Source organism: Neodiprion lecontei, chromosome 1, assembly GCF_021901455.1.
Source record: "Neodiprion lecontei isolate iyNeoLeco1 chromosome 1, iyNeoLeco1.1, whole genome shotgun sequence".
Classification (NCBI taxonomy): Eukaryota; Metazoa; Arthropoda; class Insecta; order Hymenoptera; family Diprionidae; genus Neodiprion; species Neodiprion lecontei.
Window position 1 is genome coordinate 38,964,790 of NC_060260.1, and position 13,097 is coordinate 38,977,886.

A 13,097-nucleotide genomic window follows, 5' to 3' on the forward strand; every position below is an offset into this window, starting at 1 on the left:
ATTGGCAAATTTGGTCCTAAATTCATATTTAAACGGTGATTTTTATATTAGTTAGGTAACAAAACGGTAAAAAATAAGCGAATTGTTGTTCGCCTAAATCTGATTTTATCAATATTTGAATCAACATTCTAACTCCTAAATTATAGCTCGGCATCATTTGTATTTTTAAAATGACGCCGAGCGATATTGTCGTTGCAACGATAATGTATTAGATATTGTTCACCAATTTTTTTGTTCAATATTCCAACACACAAGTGCGATTTCTCCAATTGTTTGTAAAGTGAAATAATACCTTAATTATTCTGCAAGTCCCATTTGCAGGCAACCATCGATGGCTGGCCGTAATGCGGGTCGCCATCAACCAGGCGCCATCACTTCCGACGATACTTCGTTGAAGTTCTCCATTCTATTCGATCATAGAAATCACAGTGAATTTTGAAAGTTATCAGTTCAGTAATAAGATGGTCAAAAAGTTAATTTTTTTTCTGCACCTCGACGCAATATTTTCTGGTGCTCAAACTTGGGAGAGTATGGCAACTGTCAGGGTATTTGAAAATCTTCGTCCACGCGTGTAAACTGTGACTGCTCTTACCATTTTACAATGCGCGTATGTATGAATATCAAGTATAACGAATAGACATGATGTAGGTAGGTACATAATATTATTGTATAGATATTTTCTTCATGTATATTACATAGTATCAATATCACTTAATACCTATTAACATTGTGCCTACCTATCCTTGCTTACTTATCAATAAAGCGATTATTTCAGGTACTTATTTGCATAGAAACAAACCAATCAACAATAATATTCATGATACAAAAACATTCTTCGCTCTCCCCTTAACATTACCTATTAATATTTGTGGCATCTTTAAATCGTCATCTGGCACAACTTGGCCTCTCGCAATTCAAACAAAACATATTTACGCATTCAAACTCCTAAACGACTGTGCTTCGTTATTCGTTAATCCGTCTGTAATTAATTGGACGAAAATGAAAATAATAATAATCATCACTATAATAAAATTAATCAAAAATTATCGTCAACTGGAGCAGGAGACAAAGAATCTTATTACGTATACGAAACTCGATATAATCTACTCAAAGACTGAGGACGATTCGACCACCCCCTGAGAGATTTTGCGGTACAATTTTAACAGGCTTTAAATAACGGTAAAAGAAAAAGAATGTCCAGATACATCCGCGGTTAAGTATGTCTATCTTGATTTTCACGTCCTTCGAAATTGCGGATCAATATCGAACAAATCAAACCATTTCGGGACCGACATCATACAGCACATTGTTAATTAAATTCGATATTAATCCGTGGCGCAAGCAGATAGGTAGGTATATATATATAGTAGGCAATGATAATACCGGCTTGTATATAGCTAGCATATATAAGTGTAATTTGCCGCGAGAATTCCTGGTGAAAATTTCATAAATCATTACCGTACTCATTACTCATGCATGCTTCCTGCGGTTCTTTTGCACAACAAACAACGTTGGTTAGGAAATTCCCGGCTGAGTCGCAAATTTCACGAAAGTCTTACACGTCTTACATCTCATGTAAATATGTATCGTTCGATTTTTATACATATTTTCCATTAGGCATTGTGTGTATTATTGAAGCGACATATTCGCATCGACGTAACATATCTTATATGTTTGTATATGTATATTATATGCATATGGTAATTGTAAATGATCGATCAAACTTTAATTGGAATATATAATATATACATACATAGGTATATATATAGTATATATGTTTATAAGGTCAGATAGGCTTATTTTAACATAACAAATAATGTGTCAAATAACAATGATAATAATAATAATAATAATAATAATAATAATAATAATAATAATAATAATAATAATGGTATTTTGTAAAACATACTAACGTATAATATGTATTGTTTTTAAAAATGTTTTTTCTGTTTGTTTTTGCATGAGCGAAAGAGAATAAAAAAAAAATGGACAAAAAGAACGAAAGATGATATTAATATTAATTATAATAATAGTAATTATAACGTGTAATATCACCTCTGGCACAATCTCACGATGGCAAGATGTCGCGCGACAATCAAACACATGTATTACAAGTGTGTATATGTATATATATCTATTCATATATACATATGTCAACTTTATATTATTATTATAATATATATATATATATATATATGTATGAATATATGTGTATATATTTATCTCGTAATATATACGGGTGTAATGTACGTATATCAATCCTTCGGTTTGCATGCTGCAATGCAATCACGAGGAATTCATTTTTCCAAATCGACTCAGTCTGTCGCAACTATTTAATATATTTATGTACCTGTTAACGGTACATATTAATCACGTACAGGTATTTATAGAAATTATTAACTACGCCGGAAATGAAACGAGAGAAAAAAAAACTCAATAAAAAAAAAAAACCTAACAAGTAGAACCCTATAAGAGTTTCCACAATTTTTTCATCGGAATTGAGATTCACCATTTCAATTTTAATACAAAATGCAATACCGCGTATTTTATACGTGACGGTACGCGTACAAGCATATAATAATATATTACGGCAAGTCAAAACGGCTGGCTGGATGCTAATGTGCTGAGGTGCGTAAAAAAACGAAAAAAAAGGAATACTATTAATGATAAAAATAACGATAAGAATAATAAGAATCCCCGTATACATACTTTGATTTTCCTTTACACAACGTTGTCAACTTTAGCTTTCTTTTCTAACGTCATATTTATTTTCTTACGCTATTTCTTTCGTCTCTTTTTCACTTTGTTCCCCGTTCGTATACAGCTATATGTATGTTTAATTACGAACAGTGTTTTCTTTACAATAATTATATGTCATGGTCGGATGTCTGTTCAATTTCCGCATTAACCCCAGATCTGCTATATCGGTTATAAACCTGCAATCAAGTTTTTTATACATCTATGTAAGATGTATAATTAACGTATCGGTTGAAATCCTCAAAGTATTTCTGCAATTACTCGATTAATAATGATAATTGATAAAATTTTAAAAACTACAATAATAATAGTAATAATAATACACATACTACGAAGTTCTAGCAATGTTATATCGTTGGAATAAAATTAATTTATATCATGCGTATGAATGTTATTGACAACGGTAATAATAAAAATAATGATCATCTGATTCAAGTAATTTTACGGAAATATATATAATAATAATAATTATTATTATGGTAATTACGATAATGATGATAACATATATGTTCTTGTAATAAATTTAACAAAAATAATAATGTTTACAGAAAAGTAATAATAACATAACATATTGATTTTACAAGCGTATTTTGATCGTTGCTTTGATGTATGTGGGGGGTATAATACGATGTTTGTTTGTATAACGTGCGTGATTAACGTATGTCATAAGAAGTGTATAAATGGCATGATAATAAAGATAATTATAATAGTAATAATAATAATAATAATAATAATAATAATAATAATGGGATAATCGTTCTTGAATGACAAATATATTATGAACAACATATACGTTATATATACTATATATAGTAACGTAACGTATTATTATAATGTATCCTATTAATCGTATCTGATTTAAAATCTAATACAACCTAGGTATTCTGCAGGTAAATATTCAAATATATAATATAGTATGAATATATATTCATACTAATAACGTATAATTATTATGTTTAAATTTACGCAGATTTCGTAATAACAAGAGAATCCGGGCTTAAAGCCGTGCCTTGGTCTGTACTTATATATATATAACCGGGAATAGATATAATTAATCAATCGATAACCATTAACCACTATTCATATATAAAGAAAAAAAAAAATATATGTATATACTATATATTCTCATGATCGCTGCATATATGGCCTTCCCACTATATTAATTAATATCGATATAAGAATTTTCAACATCTAGCATCATATGCCATTTTTCCTAACATACTTTATACTTTGCGTTTATATAATATGATCACTATTATATTATTATACGATCTACATAAGTAAACTTCTCTTATAAACTATCGCTGGTCCTTCGCACGATCATTTTATAACCCTATACATGTATAAATGTGGCATATCCATCTTCGATAATAATATGTAGTGGACCACGATGTACAATAAAAAAAAAACAAAAGAACAAAAAAACAATCATAACATAGTATATATACCTATGTGTATAATTATTTAAAAGAGAAAAAAAAAGGTGAGAAAGGAAACGGCCGTCAAAAAAAAAGGTCACGGAAAAGAAAGAAGCTACGTATTTTCCCATTTTCATTCTGACTCTATAAGTGTCTATTTTTTTTTGCGATAATACAACTTCTCTGCTATCCACAAATTGTTACCCGTACATTATTCTTTTTTTTTTTTTTTTTTTTTCTTTTTTTCGTAAGCAAATCAAGTTTTTATTCGACTGTTATAGATTAACTTTGAACAGCCAACCGTATCTACATAAAAACAGAAACGAGCTTATACCGGTAATTAGAACCAATCACACGTAGACTTTACACTCAATTGTTGATTGTTTTTTATCAGTTCAATGTCTGCTATTCTATAGTAACGTGGCATGCCGTCCACGAACGAATCACGCCAGATTAATGGACGAGTTCTTTCAGTTGTCTAAAATGTTTTATTTGCTTCTAAATTAACGTTAACAATCGGTTATAAGGTTTAATGGGGAAAACAAAAACGACAGGCGGACAAAGATTGGCTCTTGTTAATTTATCTTCGATTGCGTAGTCGGCATTGTTAAAATTTATGATTGATGAAGATGCCCGTGTATTGTAAATCTACCTTTGCGTTACGAGTAAAAATTTATAAACTTTAGCGTTGATGTACACGTGGATCTCTAAAGCTGATTCACACACCGCGTCACGAACGTACGATATTACGGTTTTTTTTATTCCTTCTTTTATTATTACTTTTAAATTATTACAATAATTTTGAGAGCTTGGCGCCGCCGAAAGATGAAAAGAGTGAATCACGCAGGTAAGGTAAACAAGTGCTTACTCATTATAATGGCTTTGCCGGCTATCTCGGCGGCCATATTGAATAATTTTGACGCTGAAATAGCAGATTTTTTACCAATTTCCAAACAATCCCGCAGTACCGATATTCAGCTAATTCACATCGAATAGTGGGTCAAAGTTTTCGAACTTTTTGTGGAATCTGACTCGACCTCGTTTCTAATGAACAAACATTTAGAAAATAGTGAAATCTTCGCTGAAACATGAGCTGTCGTTCGCTTTGTGGTTGCCAATTATTTTTTTGCGATTTACTTGACTGGATTTGATTTATTTATATTGAAGAGCACAACTGACTCTATACATGTACAAAGACTCAACGATGAATAGAAAACATGTTTTGAAACGATGTATGTGGGTTCGCTAAGCCGAAATCAAATCTCATTGCATTACATCTCTCCTTTCGAAATTTCAAAATAATAAGAAAATTTTTATCAATTCACGTGTATTCAAAAAAATAAACGAACTTCACATGACAAAAAAAAAAAGATTCCCTGCGGATTTTTTAAGCAATGTTTTGTTTAAACAATTTATTGATAAATTTTGGGTACTGTTCTTATTCAAATTTAATTTTCTTATCGTCTTTGACCGTGGTTGATTTTTTCCCGATTTCTATCATATCATAAAGTATTCAATATTTTCGACGAGACTCACTTTTGGTTGATAATGTGTCGCGAATACAGTGAAACTTTTCTTAACGGACACCTCTAAACAAAGGATCCCTTTTTACAACGGACAGTCTAAAAATCTCCAGAAGCACAATTTACACGTTAATATTGTTCTGAATAGCGGCCACTCCTCAATAACGGACAATATTTGTAATCCCGAAGATGTCCGCTGTTGGGAATTTTTACTCTACATCCATAAAAAAATTTTACGAAATAATGAGAACAATATTATAGCGCCTAAGTAATTGTTGAGAACATCGGAGTAGTATTGAATATGGTTGTCAAAACGACCAACGGCCATTTTATAGTTTGACGATTGAAATTGTGACTTATCGGAGAAAATTATACTCGGAGTTTATATAAGATGTATAGAGTAGACATAACGAAATAATGTATAGTAGGCGTAACACATAGCATGAAAGTATTTACAACGATGAAGAATCGTGTGATATCGACGCGATTGTTATAGGTACATAATGAGTTCTCGGGAAAATTATCCGATTATAACGAGAGAGCGGAAGACAGTGCAGTTACTTTACGTATACAGTACAATAATAGAAAAAAAAAAGAAAAGAAGATGGTGGGATAGGCTCGTTCTCACTTAAAGTGCACACGAGTAACGGTCACTTCGATTCTACTGCCACAATCACCCAAACATAACGATAACGTGATAAAACTAACACGGAGTGTATCCTGTCTCTGGATCATTGATTTTCCCAGAATTTCTATGGTTGATTTCCTGACCTAACAAGATAAGAAGCGTGTTTTTGCCTTCGATATCAATTTTCATTAAACAGCGAACCTTCGACGACCTGATCTACATCGTAAACGGAGCAATTTGACAAAACTACACATCGGAAGCTTCGTATTTTGAGCCGAATTAACTGTTCTAGAAGTTTCGGTCGATCCGTGATCCGAAGACCAGACACTTTCCTTGCGAGCCTACATATACGCACACCGGGAAAATCTCTTGAAAGTTGAAAATCAACCGCGCGTGCGCCAAGTAATTCAATCTCATTGGTCGGCAAAATCTTCCGGAAGCGATGTTTTTGTCCGCGATGCAGGCGTGCCAGCGTGCGCAAAATGTGTACGTTAGAATTTTCAAAGATTATAAAGCATTAAATTCCGACCGTTCTTTGAAGAATCAACTTTCCCACCCAATAACAAATGCTTCCCAAACTTTTCCGAGTCGCTGCCTTAATTACTTGAGATTCTAACCTCGAAAATTCGTACGAACCACATCGCCGCCAGAAAGAGGTTGACAGCTGAAAACTCGGGGATGGCCAGCCTGCGCGAAGAGTCGATAAAACCCGCGCATGCGCGGTTGAATTTACAAGTTTCAAGAGATTGTTCCGGTATAATTACGAATCATTACTCGATTCTGTACCTCTATCCGATCGTTCCCTTCTTCTTCTCCTCACCCGACTACCAAGCTCGAACTTTTGACTCGGCGATCCTCGTTCCTAGCTCACGTATTGTTGCTCTCGTGAGGGTGTCCATGTTGGTGCTGATGCTGGGAGTGGGGGTGGGGCGACAACGACCCCGGAACTGAGACCGGAACCGAGGGCTGGACCGCTGGGGTCGAAAGCTCGATGAGAGTGACGTCATATCCGGCCCCAGCTCCGTTCCTGATGTCGCCAGGCGACGAGGGATCGTGCTCGGAATTCGGGTCGGAGTTACTCGATACCGAGGTGTGACTAACCTCGAGTAGGAAAAGGTCTTCGTCGACGTAATATCGCACCATGTCGTCGTCAATTTTCGCCGTAATTCTGAAACAGGAGAAACATCGAATGAGAAACGTTGGTTCGGATCACCTGGACTTTGTGTTCGCACCTGAAATTTGCTCGGTAAAATAATAATAATAATAATTGTAATAATAATAATAATAATAATATCGACAAAACCCAATCGTGAATATAAATTTTAAGTCGGTTGTAGAGAAGTGAATAAGGCGAAAGTTTTGAAGATCTCGATGGTCAAAATTTAGATACACGATATTGGGATTTAGTTGTATTTAATTGTGAACGCGGTTTTTCATTCAATTGTTCAATCTGAGGCAACTGAATGTCAGATAATAGCGTAACAATTTGCTCTAAGATTTTCGCGTCTTGATTATCGTTTAATATTATTTCTAAAAAGATCAGCTGATTGTTTTTTGTGGCACCCCGTTACTTAGTCGTGTCAATATCTTGGATCTCAATGATAAGTGGTATAATAATTGAACTTTCAGGTGCAATGATTATGTGTTATGAGATTCAACACGCATACTCGGACTGTGTTTATAAATTCTTATTAGAGTCTGTACGATCGCTTCCAGACTTAATACTTTTCTGTTTTTTTTTTCCCAATACATCTGCAAAAATATGAGAATTACGTTAAAAATGTGCACCGTAGTGGAGAAAATTAGCACGTACGAGTCATCGTTCTCTTGATCACACGTGCGAAAGTTTCGCACACGAATGTGAAATCCCTTTAATCGAAAATGATAACCGTGTTACAATCATGGAAACTCGTATATCTCATTCCCAAAAGTGGCATTTCGGATTTCGGTGGCTCATTTCACCTTGTTTAATTACGTTCGAATACCGTTCCTCAGTGAAACACGTCAGTTTCAAAGATCGCTAATTTGCATTACCTACCTACAGATTGGCTTAAGTACAAGGTTTTAGTTGCGGGATAATTGGCAGAGCTTGGCAGAGATTGGCAGAGAAAAAGCATATTGTCCGTTTATATATGCCAGAGCGTATTATTGTTCCATATGCTGTATGTATAACGTGTAAAATTCACGCAGTGAAAATGTTAGACTAGCACCCAACGATTATGACTGTGTAACCAAAACGGTATTATATTTACCATAACCATTGCCAAAACCAACGATAAAACGATCAATCTATAAATACTTAAGCGGTGGGAAGTTAAACGTAACGGGGTGGGAGAGAAACGGATGTAGGAAAACAGATGATTAGTGTGATTTGAAAGAGAAAAAAGTGCGTTCGTGCTTGCGTGCTTGCGTGCAGTGATGTGCAATGTTGTAGTCGAACATGCAAGTAAAGATAACACTCTACTAAACTTACCCCTTTGTGTTTTTGCGATAGAGGTTATTAATACTCGAGGATGCAATTTTGTACTTTGACTCAATCTGTAAAATAGAAAAAAGTAGAATATTAGAATTTTGACAGTGGTTTCATTTTTTCTTTTTTTTGTCTTTTTTTTTAACGTTTTTCTTTTTCTCTCTTTAATCTAATAGTCGTGATACATCCGGATATCTAGATCCCACGACTTTTTATCTGTATATAATATATACGCACGTGCCAAAAGAAGCTGGCTGACGTGGTGATGAAAAATTGTGCGAAAATGAAAAATTATAGAGAAGGAAAGAATGAGAGAATGAAGTAAAGAAAGAACGCGTGTCAAATTTGAATAGACAGATTGAAAGAGTTGAGTTTTCTATTTCTTTTTTTTTTTATTTCCAAAATATGCACAATGTATCCTTCCACTTTTTTCTCTAACTGCAATTCTAAGCATACGCATGAAAGTAAAAGAAAAAAAAAAGAAAAAAAATTGTAAGAAGTTACTTTGCAAATAAACAAAAATTAATAGGCCTACTCGGGAATAAGCAATTAATGCTTTAAGCGATTGTTCCGCTCTGCACGTAATTTGTTTCACCCTGTCGTCTTGGTATGTACCGACGAAAAAGGGCTGAATTGGTTTGTTTCTCGTGTAATAGACTTGGTTTAATTACATACGCTTTGTTAAGTGCTGACGTGTTACACGAACATGTATAAGTACCCGAGGCTTTGGCAAGGCATGCAGAGTTATTTTTAATCATTAATCAGTGTATGATACAGATTAAATACAAATATTAAAATCATATTATATACATTTAATATATTATGCTTGTAAGGCGTCCTATGCGTTACGTCTAATTTACAGCGTGTTTCAGTAAATATGGCGAAAGGGAGCTTCGGCATTATAAGGGTTATGCGGATACGCCAGTTTTGCTGAGAACAAATTTCTCAACTCATTTCTTTCCAATATTCTTTACCACGTCGAAGATAAGACGCAGAATAAGAGCCCAGTATGTGACATTTTTAGCGAGGTGTTGGTTTCGAAAACGAAAAGAAGCCTCCGTTGAACCCAATGAAACGGTACAGACAATAATAATAACAACAACAACAACAACAACAATAATAATAATACTAATAATAATAGTAATAGTAGTAGTAGTAATAATAATGCGAATAAAGAATATTTAATAGGTTTTTATTCAACTATCATAGATGTATAGGTATGGAGAGGTGTTAAAATTTACAATATAATCATTTTACTCTCCAAAATTAGCTCATATTATCGTACAAACGTACTATAGATATATTGATCTGTATGTATTTACACATTATGCAGCACATAAACCAATGCTGAACAGATAAGAAATAATTGATTGAAAATCCGCTTTTTACAGTATAGTTATTTTAAAAATGTTAACGTTTTGTCTCCGTACTATTCTCCGCCGTTTCATTAGGTTCGACAACACAGGACTTAAATATGTTAAGTACTTGCCCAAACATCAAGCGCAGCGTTTATTTTATAACGCTGTACTTGATTGTTTCGATTTTTAAAACAAGCTTATGTCGACTTTTTGTTTTCAATTTTGTTTTATTATCGTGTAACGTCCTGACAGAACGTAGTCAAATTAATCCCTTGGAGCCGGTTGTGTCAATACATTGGATCACGTCTCCGAATTGGTGAATAAAAACGATTGAAAAAACGCCATGTTACCTTTAGACTGTTTTCTGCGTAAATGTAAGATTTTCGGGGCAATGATTCAAGTAGAGTCACTGAGTTCGAATTTAATAAAACAATGTTGAAATTTGCAATGGATGTAATACGACGAATAGAATCCATATTTTTCAGGATTACCTGCGTTTTGTGAGAATTAAAATTAAAAAATATACACAAGTCGGTGGGTGATTTTTGATTTTTACCACAATATTCGAGAACGCTAATTCAAGACGTGATCACGTGAGATCGCTAATGATTGAAGGTACGATAGAGGAAAAGCGTAATCACCCTGATAAAAATTTCTACTACTTCTAATTTTTACAGAAATTGGAACATTTCGTATTTATTCGTACAAAATTATAAAAAATGCATACTTTTTCGTATTGAATTGTTAATTTTCGATAAAAATTTTCGTACGTTATAGATGTTTTATCGAAGGAATACGAATTTTCACGAAAATCTACAGGTTTTTATGAGAAACTATGCATATTTACAATTTTTACGAAAACAATTGTTTGCACGTTATTGTATGAAATGTCTCAATTTCTCTAAAAATTCGTGGAAAATTGTAGAAATCATTTTCACCGGGGCAGCGTGAGATACAATGAAAAAGAAACACGAAAAGGGCAGCAACAACACAGCAGCAGCACAAGTAGAAAACGATTGCACACAGTTAGTAGAATTGACTGCATTGCGAGGTGATCGCGAGGCTAGGACTCAAGGGTGGGAGGGCTCTTACAGCATTGAGGAGTCCTTGAACCGAGGGCGGCGCGACGTGGAGTGGTGTGTAAACGTCCTCGGACTCCTGCCGGACGTAGAGCATAACGCGTTCCTCGGATTCGTTGCCGCGAAGATGCTGCTGCTGAAGGTGAAGCCGGTTGCCGACAGCCACGCCGGTTCCAAGGCCGGTCTGCTGCATCCCCTGGAGCGCCGAGCCCTGGAGTTCCTGGACCTGCATCAGCAGGGAGTCCTTCTTGTCGTGGATGGAGGTCAGGTTGTCCGGTGGGAAGTGATTGTGGAACTTGAGCGCGGGAAGACTCGGCCTCACGCACGTCGGGTACGGACTGCTCGGCCCCGCTTTTACTCCGCCACCTTCCCCGTTGCTCAGTGACGACGTGTCCGTGTCTCCGCCGGTTGTGCCGCCGCCGCCACCGCCGTAAAATCCGGACAGTTCCATCGGCGAGAACTGCAATTGGCCAACGGTTTTTATACTCGTTTCATATTCGAGAGAACATGGGATATTTCGCGCATACGAAGTGAAGTAAGCTATATTTCCGTAATACGGAGATCAAATCACAATTCAACATGGCGCGCGTCGACTCACTTGGAATTTTATTTCGGCTGTAAAATTTATTTCATTAGTCGATGGTCACCGACAGCTATACCATCTCCAACAAAACGATGGCAAGGGTTGTTCGCGTCTTACTTCACCTCTGAGGAAGGTTCTAACTGCAATGATAAAGCCCGCAAGATTCGCCTATACGCTACGGCGCTCTAATCGAATGGCATAAGCTAATTCTCTCTCGGCGCTTACCTTGTCGATGGTGTGTTCAGCGGGTGGTGAGAAGAGGACCGGGGGCTTATGTAGATCCGCCATGGAGTAGAACTCGCTGCGTTCCGTAACGGAATGGTAGAGCTCGTCTAGCTTCTTTCTTCCAGTGGCCGTCATCTTCCGCTTTGCCGCTCTCCGTTCCTCGTCCCTTGTTTTCCTCTCCGCACCCTGTGCAAGACAGAGAATGATATATTTATTCCATTCATCCACCACCTCTCTCTCTTTTCTGCAGTCGGTCTGAATAATCACTGAATCTGATCTATTTTCGTCTTGCGGAAAATCGCACGACTTATCTTCAGCGTCATCACTCACCTTATCGCAGAACACTTTTATCTGACAGTAGCCCCGATGCGAGGGTGGCGTAGGCGTGTGAGTGTGCGGATGGGGTGGAGGCTCCTCGTACGTGTCAACTTGGATGTGGAGAGGCAGACCTTTCACGCCCTTTTGACTCGAAAAGTCTGTACTCAGACACTGGACCGCCACGTTTATCTGCGAAGTATTTAAGAGTCTTGTCAGTACCGAGACATACATGACCCGATACGTCATGGGAATTCCGAATGATCTCATAATAAATGAAATATTGTGGAGATGTAATGGTTCGAAAAATTTAACACCAAAAATATTTATTACAAAACATAAGGTATATCGATAACGTCGAATGTATTTCAATTCTTCACAGTTGACAAAATCGTCCAAGTACATAAATGGACTTCGTTTAACAGAGGTTATCGATTCATCAAAATTTTCATCTGCAAAAACAGATATTGGCAAAAAGGAAGAGCCCTTCCGCTTACCTTAGCAGAAGATTCAACCGGGTTCCAGTAAACGGCAATCGCGTTGTGTGCGACCTCCTCGATGCATCCAACTAAGCCAACGCTGTTCTTCGTATCTGAAAAACATTTCACGGTATATTCGTTAACTGAGAAAACTAGTAGTTTACTAAAAATAAACGCTAAATGAACCGGCGAGCGTCCAAAGAGCGTATTGTAGTCTAAAGTCTGTATCACCAACCTTGTAAGCCGTTCTTAACGGGTCCCG

General features: G+C 35.9%; 1 protein-coding gene across 2 annotated transcripts in view; it reads right to left on the reverse strand.

Annotated features, from left to right (window-relative positions):
* Positions 1-6,949: 6,949 nt before the first annotated feature.
* Positions 6,950-13,097, reverse strand: part of LOC107217084 (protein grainyhead) — a 69,353-nt gene continuing 63,205 nt past the window's right edge. Inside the window, exons 9-14 of one of the 2 annotated variants that reach the window (XM_046731015.1) lie at positions 12,854-12,948; positions 12,372-12,548; positions 12,042-12,227; positions 11,247-11,693; positions 8,800-8,864; positions 6,950-7,494 (exon numbers count right to left, since the gene is read on the reverse strand). In XM_046731015.1, coding sequence (XP_046586971.1) covers positions 7,194-7,494; positions 8,800-8,864; positions 11,247-11,693; positions 12,042-12,227; positions 12,372-12,548; positions 12,854-12,948 — 1,271 coding nt within the window. In that variant the 3' untranslated portion in view covers positions 6,950-7,193. The remainder of the gene's footprint in view (positions 7,495-8,799; positions 8,865-11,246; positions 11,694-12,041; positions 12,228-12,371; positions 12,549-12,853; positions 12,949-13,097) is intronic. The other variant, XM_046731018.1, reaches the window with a different exon arrangement.